At 42.7% G+C, this 23611-nt stretch overlaps 1 protein-coding gene across 8 annotated transcripts in view; it reads left to right on the forward strand.

Moving 5' to 3' along the window:
* Positions 1-23611, forward strand: part of HECTD4 (HECT domain E3 ubiquitin protein ligase 4) — a 121969-nt gene that overhangs the window by 25080 nt on the left and 73278 nt on the right. For 4 of the 8 annotated variants that reach the window (XM_028741328.2, XM_028741329.2, XM_028741332.2 and 1 more), the window contains exons 5-17: positions 4585-4693; positions 4941-5079; positions 8163-8333; positions 8924-9116; positions 9500-9661; positions 11619-11747; positions 12638-12778; positions 14337-14569; positions 15261-15406; positions 18365-18435; positions 19385-19490; positions 21334-21454; positions 23303-23431. In XM_028741328.2, coding sequence (XP_028597161.2) covers positions 4585-4693; positions 4941-5079; positions 8163-8333; positions 8924-9116; positions 9500-9661; positions 11619-11747; positions 12638-12778; positions 14337-14569; positions 15261-15406; positions 18365-18435; positions 19385-19490; positions 21334-21454; positions 23303-23431 — 1850 coding nt within the window. The remainder of the gene's footprint in view (positions 1-4584; positions 4694-4940; positions 5080-8162; positions 8334-8923; positions 9117-9499; positions 9662-11618; positions 11748-12637; positions 12779-14336; positions 14570-15260; positions 15407-18364; positions 18436-19384; positions 19491-21333; positions 21455-23302; positions 23432-23611) is intronic. The other 4 variants (XM_028741331.2, XM_028741335.2, XM_028741330.2 and 1 more) reach the window with 3 other exon arrangements.

Here is a 23611-nt window from a genome sequence, read left to right on the forward strand (position 1 = left end):
TCCAGTAGCACCTTAAAGACCAACTAAGTTAGTTCTTGGTATGAGCTTTCGTGTGCATGCACACTTCTTCAGATACACTGAAACAGAAGTTGCCAGATCCTTCTATATAGTGAGAAGGTGGGGAGGGGTATTACTCAGAAGGGTGGTGGGAATGGGTGATTGGCAGATAGCTGTGATGAGCCTGTTGACGACTCTTAACGACTGCAGTAGGTCTTACAGGAAAAAGCAAGAGGTGAAAAGGTGAAAAATGGCTTTGTCATGTATAATGAGATAAGAATCCAATGTCTTTGTTCAGGCCAGGTCTCTCCATGGTTTTAAGTTTGGTAATGAGTTGCAATTCAGCAGCTTCTCTTTCTAGTCTATTTCTGAAATTCCTTTGTAGTAAAACAGCTACTTTGAGATCTTGTATAGAATGTCCTGGGAGATTGAAGTGTTCTCCTACTGGTTTCTCTGTCTTGTGATTCTTGATGTCAGATTTATGTCCATTTATTCTTTGGCGTAAGGTTTGGCCTGTTTGTCCAATATAGAGAGCTGAAGGACACTGTTGGCATTTGATGGCATACACAATGTTAGACGATGAGCAATTAAATAGTCCCGAGATGGTATGTGTGATGTTGTTGGGGCCAGTAATGGTGTTGTCCGGGTGTATGTGGCAGCAAAGTTGGCATCTGGGTTTATTGCAGGCTCTGGTGCCAGTGTCCGTGTTAAGTCTGGTTGTAGTATTATTGTGGGTTAGGAGTTGTTTAAGATTGGGTGGCTGTCTGTAGGCAATGAAAGGTCTTCCTCCCAGAGCTTGAGAAAGAGAACTGTCATTGTCCAGGAGAGGTTGTAGATCTCTGATGATGCGTTGTACTGTTTTAACTTGGGAGCTGTATGTGATGACTAGAGGTGTTCTGTTATTTTCTTTTTTGGGTCTGTCTTGCAGCAAGTTCTCTCTGGGTATCAGTCTGGCTCTGTTGATCTGTTGTCTAACTTCATCTGCTGGGTATTTTAGTTCTAAAAAGGTTTGCTGTAGATCTCTTAGGTGAGAGTCTCTGTCTGTAGAATTGGAACAGATACGGCTGTAACGTAGTGCCTGGCTATATACAATGGACTGTTTGGTATGTTTGGGATGGTAGCTAGAGGCATGTAGATATGTTTGTCGGTCAGTTGGTTTACGGTATAAGGTGGTGTCTATGCGCCCATCCTGTATTTTTATAGTAGTGTCCAAAAAATGTATTTCTTGCATAGATTGATTCATTGTTAGGTTGATAGTGGGGTGAAAATCATTGAATTTCTGGTGGAAGGTGTCCAGGGTCTGTTGACCATGTGTCCAGATGATAAAAATATCGTCAATGTATCGCAGCTACAAGAGAGGTTTGAGTGGGTAGGAGTTTAGGAAACGTTGTTCTAAATCTGCCATGAAGATGTTGGCATACTGTGGGGCCATGCAGGTGCCCATTGCTGTGCCGCTGATCTGAAGGAACAGGTCATCACCGAATTTGAAGTTGTTGTGGGTAAGGACAAATTGGCAGAGTTTGGTGGCAAAGTCCGCTGTGGTTTTATCTGAAATGGTGTTCCTTATAGCTTGTAAACCATCGTTGTGTGGGATGTTGGTATACAGAGATTCCACATCCATAGTAGCTAGTATAGTATTGTTGGGAAGATTATTTAAAGATTGTATTTTCCTCAGAAAATCTGTGGTGTCACGTACATAGCTGGGAGCACTGATGGCATATGGTTTCAGAACAGTGTCCATATAACCGGAGACACCCACTGTAATAGTGCCTATACCTGAAATGATGGGGTGTCCTGGATTTCCTGGTTTGTGTATTTTAGGTGGAAGATAGAAAGTTCCTGGTCGAGGTTCTGTTGGTGTGTTGGTGAGGATCTGTTATTGGATGTGTGGGGGTAGCTCCTTAACAATCTTGTTCAGTCCTTTTTTGTATTATTGTTTGGGGTCTGAGTCCAATTTTATGTAAAAGGCGGTATTGGAAAGTTGTCTGGGTGCCTCCTGAATGTAGTCAGTTTTGTTCATGATGACGACAGCTCCACCTTTGTCTGCTTCTTTAATTATAATGTCTGGGTTGTTTCTGAGATTATCTATGGCTCTCCTTTCAGCATGGTTTAGATTTTGTTGTAAGCGATGGTGTTTTCTGGTCACATCTGTTTGGATTCTGTGGCGGAAGCAGTCAATGTACAAGTCCAGTGTGGTATTGCGTCCATCAGGAGGGGTCCATGTGGAGTCTCTTTTTGTGTAACACTTTTTCGGTGGTAGTTGGTGGTCAGTGTTCTGTTGGGAGGGTGGTTGTTGTTCTCCAGTGGGTTGAGAGGTGTTGTGTTGTGAAGTTGTTGCTTGTTCTGCTTTGTCTTGTTATGTGTGTTGTTTTCGGTATAAGTGTGATATACGCTTCCTTCCACGACTCTGGTGCCCTTTTCCCTTCCAGTATTTCATTGCAGACTTCCTTTAAAGGTTGTATTAACCATTCTTTCAAAGTTCTGTAATATCTAGAAGTCAGTCCATCCGGTCCTGGAGATTTACCCAGTTGCATATTCTGAATGGCCCCTTCTACCTCCTGCTCTGTTATTTTGTAATCCAGCATTAATTTATTTTCTTGGGAAATTTTTTGTAGTCCATTTAATTTCAGAAATTTATCAATGTCAATTTCATTCTGCTTTTCTTGTGTATATAGTTGTTTAAAATACCTCTGAAAACATTTTCTAATTTCCACTGGATTCTGTATATTCTTTCCTTCTACTTCCAAATTTGTAATGGTATTTAGTTTTTGTCTTTTTTTCAGTTGCCAACCCAACAATTTCCCACACTTGTTTGCCGATTCAAATGTCTTTTGTCTCATCTATCTAATATTCCATTCTATTTCCTGATTCGTCATTTTCATATATTGAACTTGATATAACTTTATTTCTTTCAAAATCTCCTGAGACTTTGGTTTCACCCTCAATTTATTCTCTCCTTCCTTTATTTTTTCCAATATTTTATCTTTTTTCTCATTTTGCATTCTCTTCTTAATTGCATTCTGTTGAATCAAAAATCCTCTCATGACGGCTTTACTTGCATCCCAGATTACTCTTTTTTCCACGGTAGTGTTCATGTTTATCTCAAAATAGTCTCTCAAAGTTTTCTGGGCCTTTTTAGTAAACTCATCATTCCTAAACAAAGAATCATTCATCCTCCATCTAAAGGAACCAGTTGGCATCAGTTTCATTTCCATCTTCACAGCATTGCGATCAGAGCTGGTCTTAGGATAAATTTCAACTTTACTGATCTTTGGAGCCAGTCCTCTGGTTACCCAAATTTGGTCAATTCTTGTCCATGTCATTTTAGCCTCAGAGAAGAAAGTTCCCTCTCTTCCCAGAGGGTTCCTCATTCTCCAAATGTCAATTAAGTCCATATTTTCAGTCATGTCAAAAAATGTTTTTGGTAGTCTTCCATCCTTAGTAATTATTTGTCTTTGCGCCTTATCCATATTTGTAGATACTACGCCATTCATATCTCCCATCAAAATTATATTGTAGTCCAAATAGTCCATCAAAGTCTCATGTAGCTTTTTGAAAAATTCCGATTTTCCTTCATTTGGTGCATAAATACCTATTATCAAAAAAATTTATCCTTGTGTTTGGATTTCAATTGCTACAAATCTTCCTTGTTCATCTTTGAAAATAAATTTAGGTAGTAGGCTCTCCTTTGCATAGAGGACCACTCCTCTTTTTTTTGACTTTATCCGATGAGATAAATTCTTGGCCTAATTTTTTATTACTCAATAATTTCCTGTGCAACCTTGTCACATGTGTTTCTTGTAGACAAATCAAGTCCAATTGCTCTTTTTTCAATAAGTGAAACACTCCTCCTTTTTTCTGAACTGTTGAGACCATTCACATTCCAACTCAAGGCCTGTAGCGCCATCCTGTGGCTACTTTGGTACTCCCCCAACTGCCCCCAAAGCTTGCTCCTCTTCTGTTGGTGGCAACATTGGTTTGTTAACAGGGGAGTCCAATCCAAAAGACAGTGCTGAAATGTCCAGGATGCCCTTACTTGGTGATGTCCTTTCCCGTACTCTTTGCTCCAATCCTCTGTCTGGTGATCCTCTGTCCAGTGTTGTTGGCTCTTTTCCCATTCTCTTCTGTAGGTCTTCTTCGTAGTTGTACAGGAACTTTGTTTTATCTTCCACTGATCTTATCTTTATTTTTCTTCCTTTAAAACTAAAGGATAGGCCTTGAGGAAATTCCCACCTGAAGTTGATTTTGTTCCTTCTCAACAGTTCAACCAGATCTCTAAAGTTGAATCTCAGGTCCAAAAGATATTCGCCGATGGCGCTAACCCGGAAGTCTATTTTAGCTGCAGTTCTTTCATTTTCAGCATTGCATTCTTGTTATATATATATAACAAGGCCTAGGCATTCCATTGTTGTGCCCATAACCTAGGTTTAAGGTGCCATTCAGCTCCTAGCTTTCATATCTCCGTTTCTTTTTTTCTTTTTTGGATTTGTTATTATTATTTTATTGGGTTTTATAAACAAGATTAATGTTATACAAACAAGTATACCAAGTTTTCTCATGTTTTTCTAACACTGTTTCCTTATACAGATGCAGACTTAGGACGCTGCCTTGCAGCAGATGGGCTTTATCTTTATACAACAAACTCAGTTGGCAGAGGAATAAGCAAATTAGGATCTGGATTACATGGTACTTTACGGTAAGCTATGGCATCATTAAATGCTCAGTTTGTTTATATTGTCAATTACTGTATTTGTCATCTGAAACACAGGACAGCAAATGGTGTTGAGAGTCATGTCTGCAGTGGTCTTCTGTTGGTGGATGGGGAAACCCAGCCAGATGGGTGGGGTATAAATAAATTATTGTTTTTATTATTATTAGTCTGAACTGTAATAAATATAGGTGCAGCATAATTGAAGTGTAACTTCCCTTCTTTTTCCCTTCAGAGGCTTTGTGTACTGCCGTAATGAAGAGTTGGAACCAGGCTGGGTTGCTTTTGGCAATGGCAAGCTTCTTCACAGACCCGTCTCTTTTGATAACAAACCTCACTCCCTTTTCCAGGTTATTGACCAGAATACCCTGCAGGTAAAGTAAAAAATTGGAGCAGTATCTTTAATTTCATATCCATGGCATAGTGTTTTTTTGAAAATGTTTATCAGAGATTTTATAGTCCATTCAGCCACTTTTCTCTGTAGCCACACTTTGCAAACAAACTCTCCTTGATAACACAGTGTTCCAGGTTCACATCAAGACTCTGGAGACCTGCTGCTTTTTCCCATTACCCTAGAGCAGAGCTTTCCAAACCGTGTGTTGTGACACATTAGTGTGTCGGCTGCATTGTGTAGATGTGCCGTGCAAATGCTGGAAAGGGGTTAATTTAACCTTCGGTTTGCTAGTAAAACTGAATGACTGTGTCGAGAAATGATGCATGAGTAAAGCGTGTCACCAACATGGAAAGTTTGAAAAGCTCTGTCCTAGAGGGTGGCTTTGATAACTTGCAAGGCTGCCGTTGGGGTGGGAGTGTACAGGTATTTCACTGATAAATAAAGAAGATGCAGGACATGCCTACTTTCAGAAACCATTTTCCCCTTGTTATTTCACCTTTCTGTCAGTGTCCTCTGGAGACCGTTTGCAGTTTCCAAAAAGAAAAAAAGAAAAGGGCCAGTGTATGTGTTATCTTTTCCTGTAGAACTTCTTAATCTAGCGGTTTAAAAGCTTTATTGACTTTTGCCTTGAAGTGAAGAAATATTACTTGGATCCTGATAATTTCCCCCCACCGTGTGTATTTCAGAGATTACGGTAGCAGTTTCTCTTTGAAGGGTAGAAATCCAATATCAAGAATATCTGTGGCTCAGCAAAATATTGCATGCTAGCTGTATCAATGACTCATGGTCCTGATCCTAAGTCTTGAGGTATCAGCAAACAAGTCGCTAGCATGTGGTATATAAACTGCTGTGCCTGCATAATGCCTCCAAACAAGATGTTATGTCCGAGGTGCAGAAGAGAAATTAAGCTGGCTTTGCAGGCTGGTGTGCCTGTACCAGAGTTGGGACCCGGGTAGCATTGTGATGTAAACCACTGTGCTTCTTGGGCTTGCCAATCGGAAGGTCAGCGGTTCGAATCCGCACGACGGTGATGAGCTCCCATTGCTCTGACCCAGCTCCTGGCAACCTAGCAGTTCAAAAGCACGCCAGTGCAAGTAAATAAATAGGTACTGCTGCAGTGGGACGGTAAACAGCATTTCCGTGCACTCTGGCACTCGTCACAATGTCCCATTGCGCCAGAAGCGGTTTAGTCATGCTGGGCATGCTGGGCAAGCTGTCTGTGGACAAACGCCGGCTCCCTTGGCCTGAAAAACAAGATGAGCACAGCACCCCATAGTCGCCTTTGACTGAACTTAACCGTCCAGAGGTCCTTTACTGTAACCTTTTTTTACCTCTGTCTAGGATGAGGGGATAAGTGATTGCTGTAGGTTGGGGGTCCTCTGTTGTTGCTGCTTTTTCTGTCATGTTAGTTCTGTGCTTAGATTCTGTACTTAGAACTTGTCGCCACACATCTCTCTGGCTGTCATCTGCAAGTCTAATTTGAAAACATATAAAGCATTTTAAAGCATATTAGTTATGTTCACAGTCAGTCTATTTATATACCTCATTTTGCACAAATGCATAAATGAAGAACCAACCGGATCATTTCCCAAATACTGATATTTACACTCCAGCTACCAAACACTACATCTTCACTTGATGGAAATAATTTTCTCCAGTAACAATCAATCCAACTTTAAACTATCCGTCATGGACTCTTCATTTTTGTTTGCTCCTTTTTTTGTGAGGGTGGGGCCAGGTCAGTGAAGCCGAAATGAAGCTGTTGGGCCTTTGGCCTGATGCAGCAGGGCTCTTCTTATGTTCTGGTTGATTAAATAGGATTGTACTATTGTACTTGCAAACTGTAATTGCTGTTGGTCGTATAAGAATATGTTAGATACCTCATATATGTTAAAGATACTCCTTTTCCAGTTAAAATGGAAATCATGCAAAATGTATATAGTGCGATGTGAGACTTGGTTGTAAAAATGAAGCAATAGAGTAAATAATCTATTTAGTTGTAAAACAACATGATTTAGCTGTCGGATTTGCACCATTTTCTTAGTAAGCATATGAAGTATCAAAGGGAGACTGATGTAAATAAAATCTTTTTCTTGCTTATTTAAATCATCAAGTCTTTCCCAGTTGTTCCTGGAGATGCTGGGAGCTGAACCTGGGATTTTCTGTTTGCAAAGTAGGTGCTTCACATATCGGCCCTCCCAATTGATGGGAGTGCTTATTTGGTTATTGAGTGAATTTTTTTATTAAAAAAACCACAATAGCAACATTTCAGTGTGCTTGATTGGCAAATGTAAGTTTGCAAAATGTGAGTGCTTTTGTTTTGTAACAATTTTAGCAAGGTATCTGGACAAAGCAAATTTGGTCTCCAGTACTTTCCTTTATAGTAATACCTCCGTGAACGTCCGCCTTGTCTAGCGTCCATTCCGGTGAACGTCCGTGGCAAACCCGGAAGTACCGGAACGGGTTACCTCCAGGTTTGCCGCTTGCACATGTGCAGAAGCGCAAAATCACGCTTCATGCATGCGCAGAAGCGCAAACCACTCTGCGCGCAGACGTGGCGCTTTGCCCTGCGTCCTTTTTGGCTAGCGGCTTGGTTCGCTGGAACTGATCCTGGCCGCAAAACAAGGTACGACTGTATAGGTAGGTATGTTCAACAGTCCTACAAAGCATAAAAATTGGCGTTAATTATAAAATGAGTCTTTTGCAGAATTGCTCAGTGGTAATGGCTTGGCATATTATCTGGCCTCAAGCCCATGGTTTAGATCTCTCTGGATTAATCACAAGATGGTAACCATGAGATTGTATAGTTGATGGCTCATGGTTTGTCCATGAGAGCTAAACCGTGAGCCAAAGTTTGGATGACATATTAAGCCAACCTATAGCTTGGTTCAGGACAGCACTGCAACAAATCGACCAGGTAGGAGTAAAGCACTTTAGCATTACACATAAACTAGGCCAGTTTATCATGTCAGTGTTCATGAGAGTTAGTACAACATATTTTTTATCCCTTCTCCTCCCGTCCTCTCACCTTCCTGTCCCCTTTGCTTTTATGTGATGCTACAGGTATGTCAGCTTCTCCCAATGCCAGCAGATCACTTTCCAGTTGGCAGCACTATGACCACTGTGCATCTTTCTTCGGATGGCACCTACTTCTATTGGATTTGGTCTCCTGCAAGCTTGAATGAAAAAACACCAAAGGGACACTCTGTCTTCATGGATGTTTTTGAGCTCACAGTGAGTGCTGTTACAAAGTGTTTTTTGGGGGGGGGAGTGGCGATAGGAATTGGGCTTTTCTCTGTAACTTAAGTTAGTGCCAGAGCTTCCTTTCCCCCTCCTCCCTCCTGGTCCCTTTTCCATTTGTGTCGTCTTAGGTTGTGAGGGTAAGGGACCATATTGTAAGCTGCTTTTTTGGCCAAGGAGCAGGATGCAAATGCCTTTAAGGCTAGTTACTGCTTGTTGTTTACAGAGTACTTCCAATTTGCAAAATATTTTCCCTTCTACGCCTTGTAGCTGTGACTACTCCATCTCTGTCTTCCACTTCTCCATTTTCATTTATTTGCTGCTGAATGTGTGCCCTGTGTACCATTTGATATTTTATTTCTCATGTGTTCATCCCTTTGTTTCATAATTATAAAATGCCCAAAGCCAATATCTTTCTCATTGCATTGTGATCAACGCTGATGCTGCTCAGAATGGGCAGTCTGCATCTCATAATTAAGGTTCATCCCTCCCCCATTTGAGCCTGTGCTCAGGGACTAGAGTTTGGGGTGCATTTTCCCTCCCAGACAGGTAATGCTCTGTGTTGTCTTGGCTCATTGGACTAGGTGGAAAATGGCGCCTGTGTGGCCAATCCCCTCCAAGAGCGGATAATACTCATGAGGAAAGAGGGGGATTCAGCAAAAAGCATCAATGAGATGCTTCTGAGCAGGCTTTCAAGGTACAGAGCCTCTCCCTCAGCAACCTTGGCTGCCCTGACTGGCTCCACCATCTCCAATACACTGAAAGAGGACCAAGCAGGTGAGGAGGGGGTTTGTTTTAATGATTTTGCACCTTGATTTGCTTTGATAAGCAGAGTCCAGTATTAAGGATAATTTTGCTTCTCATGCCCTATGTGTCAGAGCACACCAGGAGCATCTCCTGCACAGTCTCTGCTGGAAGTGTGGGGCCCTCTTGTTTCAGATGAAGGCATTATCTTGGTAGATGGTGTCTCTTCTCAAGATCCTACATTGTAACACAAGTAACTGTAGGCTTCTCTTTGGGGTTTGAATCTCGCTTGTCCATCCATCCAGCTTTCATCCCAGAATTTAGCTTTCCCCCTCCTTTTCTGCCTTTTTCATGGGCAACAGCATTTTTTTTGTTTTTTGTTTTTGCTTCTCATGATGTTCATCTGATCTTTTCAGCTGCTAACACTAGTTGTGGTCTGCCTCTAAAAATGCTACGAAAGACTCCAATATACACATGTGGGACTTATTTGGTGATGTTAGTCCCACCCCCGGGTGGCTCTGGCAGCTCTGCCACGCGGTCGCTCTTTGGTGGAACAAGTGGCTTGTCATCTTTGAAAAGTAAGTCCTCTCCAGCCTGCCTTCTTGCTCCCTCTGAGTTGGTTTGGTTTTTTTAAAACCCAGCAAACTGATTTGCCATGCATCTTGCGCTGCCTTTCCGCTTGGTCCCTAGATAATTCTCTTAATGTATCCAATGCCATTATATTTATTTATTGTAAATCATTATTTTGCTCCATCTGTCCACCTTAAATAAGGCACTTCTTCCAAGTTTATTTCTCAGTCATTGATTTGAGCTAGCTGGGTATAGCCCTGAAACCTATTTCCAGCATAGGGCTTAGTGTTCAAATTTGATGAAAATATCTGCCCAGTTGATATATAAAATGGGGATATGGGTATGCTTTGATGCAGCTTTGATGCAGCAGAGTTCCTTTACTTGCAGATGGTTTTCTTTTAGCCCCACTCTGATACTGAAAGATTGTCGGGGAGCTGTAATTGCTTGAGGCAGTGAGCACAGCGGAGGGAAAGAGGGGTGGATTTCATTCCTCTCATCTCCTTTTCATGTAAGACTAGACACTCCTCCACCCTTGCTTTGCATGTGAATGTGACAGTCACATGACTAAAATACACATGGCTGCCCTGCCCCTGTTGAGAGCATAGAATCGTAGAATTGTAGCGTTAGAAGGGACCACAAGGGCCATCTAGTCCAACCCCCTGCAATGGTGGTGCTACTGTTCCTGGACAACATGCTTATATAGTACCCAGTGGCGTAGCGTGGGGGGTGCCAGGGGTGCCGGCCGCACCGGGCGCAACATTTTGGGGGGCGCGTTTGGCCGGCCCCCCTCGAGGAAGCGGGAACCTCTCCAAGGCACAGCGTGCCGTCGGTAGAGGAAAAAAGCCGCGCAGCAGCAGCAGCAGCAAAGTCGGGAGGAGGAGGAGGTGGAGCGAGCCTGCTAATTCCTTGCTGGGAATTAAGCGGCTCAAGACTCTCTCCACTGGCCGCCTGGGTAGTGAGCCGAGCCGAGCAGGGAGTCTGGCGAGGGGGTGGGAAGAGACTTTCCCCCCTTTTTTCCACCTCGCCTGGTCAAAAAGGAGAGCGGAGTCTCCTCAGGGCGCCCTCAGGCAGGGCAGGGAAAGGCAAGCAGAGCGAGGAGGAGAGAGGGGGGGAGCAGCCAGGAAACGCCGCGGTGTGGAGGAGGAATCAATTTAGGAGAGAAAGCGAAAAGCCTTGGAGAAAGGGGAAAAAGGAAAGAAAAGAGGCAGCTCCAGGAGAGCACGGGGGAAAGAGAAGCCTCGCTGCTGCTGCTTGGGAGAGTAAATTACTGTACTTGCCTTGCCCCGGGTTAGGGGGCGCAAATTACTTGCCTTGCCCCGGGTTAGGGGGCGCAAATTACTTGCCTTGCCCCGGGTGCTGATAACCCACGCTACGCCGCTGATAGTACCCACATTTTTCAGCCCAAGGGGTACCTTCCAGAAGCTGCAAATCAGTAGTGGGTGTAGTCAGAGGCAAAAGTGGGTAGTACGGTGGATGTGACTCTTACTGTTGTATAGTAGCTACATTCCAGCAATACAAAAGCCAAGGGGTTTCTATGCATACACTCCTCTCCGTGCAGCCAAACAAGAGGGATTATCACAGCTCAAGGAGACATTCCAGCCAGGCAAAAGCATTCAAGGAGGTTGCAGAGCTAGTCTGGGCAGAGGGCTTGGCCTGGGGAGAGTCCCCAGGGTGGATAGAGAGCCCGCAAGGGCTTCTTTTGGCCCGTAGGTCTGAGGTTCCATACCCCTGACCTGCAACATATGGAGGGAGGCTTGGGGTTGCCAGCGACCTGTGGGGCTTCAGCTGAAGTTTGGGAAAAGCAGGTAGAGTTTCCAGGGCAAAAGGCTTCCAGTTAAGTACAAGCCTCGGTATCTCGATTCTCTCACTGTAGAAATTAAATAACTGTCTGTGTTTAACAATTAAGCTCCTGTGCATAACGCACAGTTCAAATAAATATGTGAGCTTTCAAGGGATTGATTGTAGGCTCTCTGTTTAAAGTTCTGGCTTCGAGTCTGGTGTACAGTATCTCAGATGGACAGTTTACAAGTCGAGCGGATCTCATTGATGCTGCTGGGAGCTCACTTGGACGCGGTGCTCTTGTTCCTGGTCTTGGTAAGGAATTAATATGCAGTTTTAGATGCAACTTGGTAATGGCAATAATGGCGTTTGATGCCCTTGATTACAGGTTTCTCTGAGAAGAATCTGGCTTGCTTTAAACAGCTAATCTGTTCAGGCACACCTCTTTTTTTCTTTTTTAAAGTAACAGAAATAATCTGCCAAAGTAGGAGAAGGCTAATAAAGTTTATAATAAGAGGCAATTAACAATATATGTGTATAGGAGAATTGCTTGAAACTGTATATTTGCTCTAAACCTTGGCTGACCTAAGGTGCCATTGGCAGTGTAATGGTGGTGGGTTTTTTAAGTTAGCATTTGTGGATCATGGCAGAGGGGAGATCAGACAGTCGTTTCTTGCTTTATTTTGTACTATCGATAGCAATATCTATAAATCTATTTGCAAAGTAAACACCAGCCTTGGAGTGGTGGACACTGGAGTGCTTGCTGTGGTTGAATGAAGGCAAGGGAGGCAGTCCATTAAAGCAAGCAGATCTATAGGGGGGGGGGGAGTGCTTTTATCAGTTTCCCTCCAAAATCAGGTAAACTAGAAAATGTGTAAAAATCTGTGTTGAAAATAAGCTGCTATCTTGGAAACATCTCTTATTAGATGTAAGATTCATTGCAAGAAGACCTCCCTAGCCGTTGGCTTAGCTGCTGAGCTGTAATGGAATGCTTAGGAACAGTCTTTACTTCTGAGGAATAAAAACAAAGAAAAGTCCTTTAGGACCAAATGAAGCTGTTGGTGAGAAGGGGTGCAGAGGAGGGAGGAGGTGCATGCGTATGTTAAGAGCCAGGAATTGTTACCAACGGTAAAGGCATCTGTCTGGACCTGTTTTGCATTATAAGCCACTTTTGATAAAAAGAGCTATTGATTGTTTTTGTTCAGGAGCGTGCTATGATGCTATGAATAACATGATCTGGACATGCTCGAACGACTATATTGATCAATGGTGCAATCCAGGGAACCAAGCCTTCCATTACGTTTGCCAGAGGCTAGGAGTCAGCCATATAATTGTGGAACCAAAAGGTGAGGGGGAAATCAGCAGTCAGCACTCTGTACAAAGTCATTGTTAGTGAAATGTGAGATGGACAGCCTGGATCAGTGGGCATTGCCTTTGAGCCATGCTGCACCTGACTGAGAAACCAGCAGGGCAGAACAGCTCCTTCATACAAGGTTGGTGAGGGTGTATATAGAACAGAACCTCCTTTGATCAGAACCAAAATAATAATCAGGGTGTTTGAAGTTCTCCTGCTTTTGAAGTTACAAACTACAAGACGCTGGGATCTTTCCTTTGAATTTCTGTAGAATTCCGCTGAAGGAAGGCAATTGACTATTACACCTTCAGGAGAAAGGCACAAAACGGTGCTTCTCTGAATGCAAACATTAGCAGTGAAATAATCAGGTATTGATACCACATCATCAGCTATATAGCACAAATTGTAGCGTGGGGCAAACTTCAACATGTTTACCCTGTCGAAAGTCTCATGAAGTTGTTTGTTAATTGTCTTCCATTTGTAAAAACTGGGATTGAGAGGTGGTGGCTTGCAAAGGCCAAACCAACAAATCCACGTCGGAGGGATCCAAGCTGTGCAAAATACCCTTGCTTCAGCACTGCATGTATGGTTGCTATTCCCAGTTATTGGAAACTTGTGGGCAGCTACACTCAATCTCCATGCCCTTCTCTTGCTTCCCTTCCATCCATATAAATATATGAAGATGCCTTATACTGTCAGACCATTGGCCCACCTAGATGTCTACCTAGTGTTGCTTATTCCAACTGAGAGTGCCTCCCCGAAATAACAGATTTGGATATTCCACAAAAGAGGAAGGGTATCTTTTTATATGCAACGACGGCAGCAAGAGTTTTGATCACAGCAAAATGGAAGAGTAATGAAATCCCCTCTATACAAGATTGGATCCAAAAGCTGACAGAATATGCCGAATTAGATGGTTTATCAGAAAAAATAAAGAATAAATCAAAACAGGAATTTGTTTCAGAATGGGAGGTTTTCAAAGAATATCTGAAAAATAAATATAGTAGTTTAAATTCTGTTGCAGCATTCGAGGAACTTCAGTAATAGTTGCAAGGTAGATGTAAGAAATTAGATTTATTGAGAATAAGTTTAATTATGATAAAAGTGTGTATTGGCAATGAGTAATATGAATTTGAAATACGGAATAGACAGGAGGTTGGGTCTTTAGTGTTAAGACCAATAGATGTTTTATTGTTTGCTAAGAAAATTATGTGTCTATGGTTATTTTTGTAATTTGTGTGTAATTTGGTATTTGTGTTTTTTTTGTTCTTTTTTCTTGTATAAATAAAAAACTTTATTTTTTTTTAAAAAGAGAGAGTGCCTCCCTGAGATCGCAAGCACAAAACTTCACCATTCTACTTATAACCTGGAAACACTGAGCCTCAAACCTGGGAATTCTCTGTTTGAATTCCACACAGTTATTTGAATATTTGGGGGTGGGGAACCTTATGTTTTAGACTAGGCACAGTTGAAAGGCACAGAATGAATAAACCTTGACGATACCTTGAAATTCACACTGCCGATTTACAAAACGTTTCTTACTGCTTTAGGAGATGCCATAACCACAAATGAGGTTATCAATCAATTACTGCACCATGTTGGTGCTATGTGTATCCATCAACTCAACCTGCTGGCAGCGAGTAACAACCTTCCAATCACAAACTTTCTGGGCAAGCAACACCCAATCGAGGGCCATCATCTTAGCAGCATTTGCGACATTATGGAGAAAGCTATGGTCAATGGGGACACCTGCATTATACGCTGCATCTTGGTTGTCTTCCAGGTGCGTGCTATCCTAGTGTAATTGTGCTATCCTAATGTAATTGTTTGCTTTTGGATTGCGGGTGTGGGATACTCAGGCAAAGTGCCCTTAGTGGGGTTCCCTTAACCTGGGAGTGGTGCGATATGTAAGGATTTTCTCATGCTTCCTGTGAGCAGAGTCAGAAGTGCTGGAACTGAATTGGAGCATGGGTGGGTTCTTTCTCGGTCATGGAAGCTTTATCCAAGAGAGGTTCTTCAGCAACTGTTGTAAGCATTATCAGACCCACCTGTTTCAGCTAACTTGTGTGGTTAAGGAAATGTTCACATTTTATTCTCTTTTTTTCTTGAGAGTCTTTTGCTTTTTGTTCCTCACCTTTGGCCACTGGAATGAAGCTGGTGAGAGGGGTTGTCCACCTTTTTCGGGTGCATGGTCACACCTGCAAACTGAAGCAATTGTTATAGGCATCACACATGCGCTCTGCTACCAACCACACACTGCAAACTAACCTGTTGGCTCCAACTCAGTGCTTCTTTTAAATCTCCTTTCAGTGAGGGTGGGGACCCTGTGGGCATGGCAGAGACTGCAATAAATTATATTAATATCAATAAGTAAACCATCAGATTCCATATGCTCTTTTTACGGTACTCGCTTACTCATATCTGACAATTCAACATGAGCATTTGTACAAACAGTCCCATGTTTGTCCTTGCAGGTGGTTTTTAAATTTTTCTTCAGCCCTCAAACCGAGAAGAATCGTGACATCGTAAGACGATCTGGCCTCTTGCTTTGGCAGTTACTGATGGCACCAGTGGACCAGATCAGCCCTGAGATTCAGAAGGAGGTCTGCCTGGCAATCAGGTATGTCCTCTTAGCTCACTACAATCAATCAAATCCTACAAATGCTGTAGTGGTCACCAGTATATGCTAGGCTTCCTCCCTGTCTATTCCAGGTCACTGGGTGTTTTTTTGGGAAGGAACTTCTACTGTCACTTTCCAGCCTGCTTCTTGCTAGCTGAGGTTAAAAATCTTAAAATGAGAGGAGGTTGTGGGTGGGGTGGATATTTGCCAGACAACATCCAAGCTTTGTCATTGGGTTCTGTCTTATACAGGACGCTTGCAGCACACAGTAGTAGAGAATATAAACCTGTTGTTTAAATGCATAACTTTAAAATTAACCAGCTGGCCAGCCTATTTCCCAGCTTTGGGCATTGCACTCTTAGGAGGCCATCAGTTAAAATGGTCAGAAAGTCCTAGATAGTTGGTATCAGCTATATAGAAGAAAGCAAGCATTTCTACCATCTACTTTAGGGTGACTTTGAGGTTCTGTTGTGAGAGCTACTGCTGCTGGTGCTGGTTGGGCATAGTTCTTTTGGCTTGTTGTTGTTGTTTAGTCGTGTCCGACTCTTCGTGACCCCATGGACCAGAACACGCCAGGCACCTCTGTCCTCCACTACTTCCCGCAGTTTGGTCAAACTCATGCTGGTAACCTCGAAAACACTATCCAACCATCTCGTCCTCTGTCGCCCCCTTCTACTTGTGCCCTCCATCTTTCCCAGCATCAGTGTCTTCTCCAGGGAGTCTTCTCTTCTCATGAGGTGGCCAAAGTACTGGAGCCTCAGCTTCACGATCTGTCCTTCCAGTGAGCACTCAGGGCTGATTTCCTTAAGAATGGATGCGTTTGATCTTCTTGCAGTCCATGGGACTCTCAAGAGTTTTCTCCATAATTCAAAAGCATCAATTCTTTGGCGATCAGCCTTCTTTATGGTCCAGCTCTCACTTCCATACATCACTACTGGGAAAACCATGGCTTTAACTATACGGACCTTTGTTGGCAAGGTGACGTCTCTACTTCTCAAGATGCTGTCTAGGTTTGTCATTGCCCTTCTCCCAAGAAGCAGGCGTCTTTTAATTTCGTGGCTGCTGTCACCATCTGCAGGGATCATGGAGCCCAAGAAAGTAAAATCTCTCACTGCCTCCATTTCTTCCCCTTCTATTTGCCCTTCTTTTGGCTAGTTGTAGTTAAAAGGTTAAAGATGGTCCCCACTCTTCTATCTGCCACTTCTTTCATCTTTTGGCCAGAGCATGGGGAGCGTCACAGTCCTGCGTTAAGATAACCAGATAATGTACATCTAAAGGGCAAAGGGCATTCATCTTGGGCAGGCATAGGCAAACTCAGCCCTCCAGATGTTTTGGGACTACAATTCCCATCATCCCTGACCACTGGTCCTGTTAGCTAGGGATGATGGGAGTTGTAGTCCCAAAACATCTGGATGGCTGAGTTTGCCCATGCCTGATCTTGGGTGTCGCATTTTCCTGTATATGGGACACACTCCAAAACTTGAGAACAAAATCTTCTAGAGTAGTTTGCAGATCTATATTTACGAGGCGCAGTGTTCTCAGTTCTGGAATAATAAAAGCGTATTTTGGATCCAAAGCCTGTTTTTCCCCCCAGCCATGTTGATTGATGTTAGAGAATTATTAACTGGTTGCTGCACTGTATGACCAGATAATGTTGTTGAGGAAACTTGGTTTAATTCTACACTGGTGAAGTGTAGAATTAAATTTTCAGAGTGTAGAATTAAATTAATAGCCACCCAGCTGAGTGCTGGACTTTGATCTGGCAAACTTGAGTTCAAATTCCTCCTGAGCCACAGGCTGACTGCATAGCCTTGGATAAATTGCAGTTACTTAGCCTCAGATCCTCTTCTATGAAATCAGAGTATTCTTAATTTACTTCACTGGGTACCGAATGCAATAGAGATTGTACATTGTGTAAGTTTCTAGCAAACATTTCAAGAAATAGATAGGTAGCTGTGTTGGTCTGCCATAGTCAAAACAAAAAAAATTCCTTCCAGTAGCACCTTAAAGACCAACTAAGTTAGTTCTTGGTATGAGCTTTCGTGTGCATGCACACTTCTTCAGATACCATTTCTTCAGGTATCTGAAGAAGTGTGCATGCACACGAAAGCTCATACCAAGAACTAACTTAGTTGGTCTTTAAGGTGCTACTGGAAGGAATTTTTTTTTATTTCAAGAAATGACACAGGTAAGACTTAAGCTAAAATACAATTGCTTCTGTAGTATGCTTTCCTTGCTCTCTGTGGCACAAGCAGCAGCAGCAACAGACGATTAAATAAAGAGGAAAAAGCATGTGTGTTTTCATTCCTTTAACTGTAGAAGCAATTGCTTGCTTGAACCTCATTTCCCATAAAATATTTCTTAGTTTGAGTCTGGTTACATAACAGGGTGGAAAAGGCTTCCTTTTGATATCCAAAGAGGCCCTTTTTGAACATAGTGGTTTTCTTTGTATATATTATTATTACATTTACACCCTACCCTTCCTCCAAGGAGCTCAAGGTAGCATACATAGTTTTCTTCCTTGTTTTATCCTCGCAACAACCCTGTGAGGTAACTTAGTCTGAGATAGTGCAACTGGAAGATTGCCCAGTGAGCTTCATGGTTGAGTGGAAATTTGAACCCTGGTCTCCTAGGTCTTAGTCCATCCACTTCCCCAAACTGTCTGTTGATGGCCTTCTTGCTTAACCATAAACATCATTCAAAAAGCCCCAACATTCCCGACTTTTCTTTTATACTCAGGAATCAAATGCTAAAAAATTTCAGAAAGGTAGTCTCAATAGTTTGCAGAAAGGGAGGAAGGAAGGAAGGAAGGAAGGAAGGAAGGAAGGAAGGGAAAGACATTGTTTATGCTACAATTAATCTGTTTGATTTTAAAGTACCCCAATACTCTGCTGCTGCTGCTGCTGCTGTCTGTCTTTGCAGATACTAAATGTTACCTTTTCTTTTCTCTTCTTTAAGTTCTGGTCTAAATAACCTGTATCCTGGAGAAGTGGAAATTAATAACTTGCTTAAGTTGGTTTTAACAGAAGGTAAGTGTTTTCACTAAGACTGTAATGAAAATTCATTGTAGGCAGCTTTCAGACTGATCCTTTGCTCTAGAGTAGCCATGTTTTCCTGACGTTGTCAACAAATATCTCCATATCATGCCAAAAATCCAGCTCTTTCCCCCCTCCAGGTGCCTCAGATGTAGGGGGCCCAGTGTGCTGCCATTCTGGCTGGTTGTGACCTGTATAGATTATGCTAGCCATTTCATTCCATGGAAATCAGATCTGTCAATGTAACCCTTCCCTTTCCAAATCCATGATTAGGAGTACAGTGGGGGGAGGCGGGAGTATTTAACCAATAATAATAATAATAATAATAATAATTTATTATTTATACCCTGCCCATCTGGCTGGGTTTCCCCAGCCACTCTGGGCAGCTCCCAACAGAATATTAAAAACACGATAAAACATCAAATGTTAAAAGCTTCCTTAAACAGGGCTGCCTTCAGATGTCTTCTGAAAGTCAGATAGCTGTTTATTTCCACTACCCAGAAGGCCCTCTGCCTGGTTCCCTGTAACGTCACTTCTTGCAGTGAGGGAACCACCAGAAGGCCCTCGGAGCTGGACCTCATTGTCTGGGCTGAACGATGGGGGTGGAGACACTCCTTCAGGTATACTGGGCCGAGGCCATTTCACAATAGTCTCAATGAAAACCAGCATTTGGGCTTGGAAAAAGTGGACTTCACACTTGGCTGCAGAGTTTTAGAAGTCTCGAAGCAGAATTTGTATTCCATTTCCAGTTTGCAGCAGAGCAGCAATGCTTGGTAGCTGCTAAATCATCCACATCTAGAAGCATCTACCGGCTAAAAGTATATGGTCCAGAAAGCATAGTCTGCTGCACATTTAATAAGAAATATTTTCATCTAGCATGAATTTACAGCTGAGGCCAACATCTATATATAGCCAGTTTCCCGCATGAATTATTCCCTTGTAGGAGACAGAAACAGCGGGCTTGCCCAGCTTCGAAATGTGATCATGACCAACCTGGCTGAGCAGCTTCAGAACAACAGATTTGGCAGCGAAGATGATGAGCATTACAGGTAAGTGACATGGGTCTTCCTGCATGTAAGGGATGTAATTTGCCTAGTGCACATGCTGAAAGCTCTGGATCCTATCTAAGGAAGACTTCTCTCAGAGTTGCTGCTTCTGTCGTACAGCTTCCAAGTGTTTCATCACAGCTTGCTTGGGGCAAGTGGCCCCTTTAAAAAGGAAAGGAGATGACACAAATCCTGTGTCTAGTTCACTGTGTCTTACTAAGCAACAGAAAAGGAACAATTAGTAACGATTTCAAGAAACAATAATCACAACAACAGAAGCCTATAAGAAATCGGGGTTGTTTTTTTTGTAGCTTCAGATTCAGAAGGGTGTCTAAAAATTGAGTTCAAATCCCAGAGAAGATTTGGCAGTAAGATAAATAATATGGTACATCCTCCACGGAGCCAGTGCTACAAGGACAGAATCTCAGAACCTCGGATCATAATATATGTTTTTATTATTTATTTGTTTATTTACTGCTTATCCTTCACCCTGAGGTCCTAGGACGGTTTACGGCATTACAATACAATATTAGAAACAGATTAAAACAATCCTAAAAATATACACCTCAAGTGTCAAATCCATGGTAACGAGTTGCATCTTCAGCCTTCTCTGGAAGCTGTATAATGAAGGTGCTAGACACGTCTCTGTGGGGAAGGGGTTCCACAAAATGCCCTACCCTGGGTCCCCAGGGAAGAGGAACTACTAAGATGACCTCCTCTACCAATGTAGGAAAGGAGGCGGTCTTTCAGATATTTCAGGTCTGTCTCATTCAGGGCAACTTATTTTGAAAGTACTCCAGATCGAAAGAGATACTCAAGCCCTAGATCTTTACTTGCTATACTTACTCTCCATGGACATAACATAAAAACATGTGACTGAAAAACTATGGGTAGTATATTAAACAAACAAACAAACATTAGACTGCGAGACAGATAAAGGAAACCATTTGTTGCAGTTTTAGGAAAGTACCTTTGGACTAACCAAACAGAAGTTTGAAAGTGTGAATTTGCAGCCCTCAGCAATTAAATGATGACATAAAATGATCTGTTTTATATTTCCCCAACCACCGCCACGCACAACTCTCTTGTGCACAGCAATTATTTGCAATGAGATCCCCTTTGGATCTCTATGGGCAGTGCAAACTGTCAGAAGGCCCAATCCACAGGGAGTTTCCTCTGCTCAGGCATTTGCTAGGTACGCGTTTGCCTGCATCAGAAAGCTTCTCATAAATTTGTGCTCCCGTTTCTGGGATCTAGAGTGCTAGAGTGCACCAGTGGAGTTTTGAGCTTGGAAGCACAGACCCCCACACCACAGCTAGGGCCAGCCCACCCATGAAGTGGGGTGAAGCAGCTGCCCTGGGTGGCAGAAGCCCCCAAAGCAGCCTCACCTGTGCCTCTGCCACTGGCAGCTGAGAGAGCTCATGAGATCTCTTGCCTAAAACTAACTTTGATGCTGGTGCCACTTCTCTGACAGCAGAGGCAGGGGCACGGAGGTGGTGCTGGCAGAGGTGGGTGGCGTGGCAGAGCAAGGTGGCGCAGACTTCCTGTTTTGTCTCACATGTTGCAATGGGACATGCCGCCATGACCCCAGCAGTATCAAAAACGTTTGAAACCCCCCCCCCTTTAAGGAGTTTGTTGTAAGGTATAGGGTCCTGCTCTTAGATATGTGGAACTGTCCTGTAGCTGTAGACAGATGTAAGTTAAGTAAATAAAAACATGGTTGTGTCTTTTATGGTAGCTACTAGTTCACCATTACCAAAAAAACTGAATATGCTTGCACATGAGTGTTTTTGTTTCCAGTACTGAACCCTCACCATTTTACCATATATTTCCTACATTTTTAAAGACTAAACGATGAACTTTTGCACTACATTCTCAAGATCGTTGTCCGAGAATCATGTATCTTAATCACCAAGTGCCAAACTGTATCCAGAGATGAATTTCAAAGGCTCCTCTCAACTGTGCCTGTGAGTAATACCTTCTAGCTTGCTCTTTTTTCCAAAAGGGCCTCTTGTTTTATGGGTACAGCCAGGATAGGGGCAGTGCAGCAGCCTCTGCAAGGTTTAAGGGGAGCATTTGGATTGTCAAATGTTATAGATGAGCCTGCAAACCTCACTTTGTTTTCTGGATGCCACCTGCATGCCGATGTATTGACGCTCTCCTACACAGGGGAAACAAAGACTTATGTACCTAGGAGAGTTCAGAGCTTGCAATTCAGATTGTACTAAGATGCTGCTCTTCCAGTTTATTTCCCAGCCTCATCTAGGAAGGGCAGTCTTATACTTTGTCCTGCCATGAAATTGAGCACCTGGCTAAACCGGCATGAACCTTTCCATGCTGTCTGCTGTGAGTGTTTGGCCAGATGTCTGATAATGCCTTGCATCCACATGTTGCCCTGCTCTGTCTCCCTGCCACTTACTTTGAACGTCAACCACACACACACACACACACAAATCTTAATTAAGAGCTAATGTTAGCACGGTAGTTAAAAGTGAATGGCATGATGGGAAGTCCGGTTTAAGTCTTGGCATTAGTGATAAAACTCAATGAACAAACCAGTGTTGGTTGCTTTTAATGTGATTTTTTATTTTAGATTGTATTTTAATCACTTTCAAGCTGCTTTTGGTTCTGTCTGTAGAAAACGGGGGTATAAATAAAAACAAATGAGTGGATCAGAATCAAACCAAGCCAGTCTGTTTTAGCCTCAGCCCTCATTGTAATAGTGTTTATCTTGCTACATTTTTATCCTGCCTCATTTGCTCAGAGCTGCAGCCTTCCCGCTCATTTATCTTTGTAACAGTCATGAGAGGTAGGTGAGTGTGAGTAAATGACCCAAGCTTATCCAGTGAGTTTTGCACCTAAATGGGAAAATGAACCTCGTTATTTCCATTGTTTTCTGGCACATTTTTGCCACTATACCATGCTATAATGAACATAACAATCCTGACCTGCTTTACAGGAAAGTCACGGGGTTAGGAAGAAGCAGCCTGAATATTTGGGTTATGACTATTTTGGAAGAATAGTACAAATGGGTACTGGTGTGGGAAGTAGTAGGTGGGGCCAGATTTAGACCAGTGTACTGTGCTAATTGAAATGCTGGGCCCAAGCCATCCAAAGTCTGCACCAAGAATAGCAGAATTCTGTTTCCTCTCTAGGCATGCAGATTTGCATAACTGCTTCTATTTTGCATCATTTTGGTTTTGCCAGTTGTGGAGGAGGGCTAAGGAGTTAGGCAGAGCATTGGAGCTCTCCTGCTCTGTTACTTTCTAGTTGCCCCCACCCCTGAGATTTCATCAGATATTTCCTTGCACTTTGAAGCATATCTGAAAAGCCAATAAGGGCTAGCAACTTGCTTTAAGTAAAAAAATGGAAGCATGGGGTTTTCAGGAAGCTGAATTCAATTTAGGTTTTCTGTGTCCCCATTGTTTGAAACTTAACAGTTACACTGTGTACTGCAATAAATATGATGAGATCCCATTCCCACTCTGTTGACCTTTCTAGAATGTATCCATTGATCCCTGTGAATTCAGCTTTGTTTTAAGAATTAATTTGACTGTTATTTGCCTATGTGTCAACTAAGCAAAATCCAGCAATTTGTGACACATCTCTCAAATTTTAGCTTGAGTTAGTGACTCTTTTGTTACATTCTTGTAATGCACTGCAGAGCTGTGACAGTCTAGCAGGAGAATGATTTGACATTTCCCTGTTCGTTTTCTTCCCCTGTGTTTCAAAAATAGCACACAACCTTTTTCTGTGCTGATTTTCTAGTTGAAGTGTTGAGATGATAATGCAAATGGTGCTCATTTATATTAAAGGCTGCCTCTTCTTGCCTGCGGTATCTGATGGCCGTACAGAACCATCTTCTGAGTAATACAATTTTGATTAAGCCTGACGAAAACGATGACAGTGACAGCTCCTTGCAGGGAGAGACATTGAAGGTACAGGTAAACACCAATATTAAATTCCAGTTCTGATTTCAACAACCCATGCTCTCTTCCGGCCCTTGTATCTCTGCAGTTCAGCTGATGGGTATACCCTCTCTGTGCTGTCTTGTCCCTTCTTGTTGTCTCAGTGTAATTTTGTGACAGCTTCAGCTAGAATTCTCAATGGTGACCTCTTCAGGA

The sequence above is a fragment of the Podarcis muralis genome, chromosome 7 (assembly GCF_964188315.1).
Source record: "Podarcis muralis chromosome 7, rPodMur119.hap1.1, whole genome shotgun sequence".
NCBI classification, from domain to species: Eukaryota; Metazoa; Chordata; class Lepidosauria; order Squamata; family Lacertidae; genus Podarcis; species Podarcis muralis.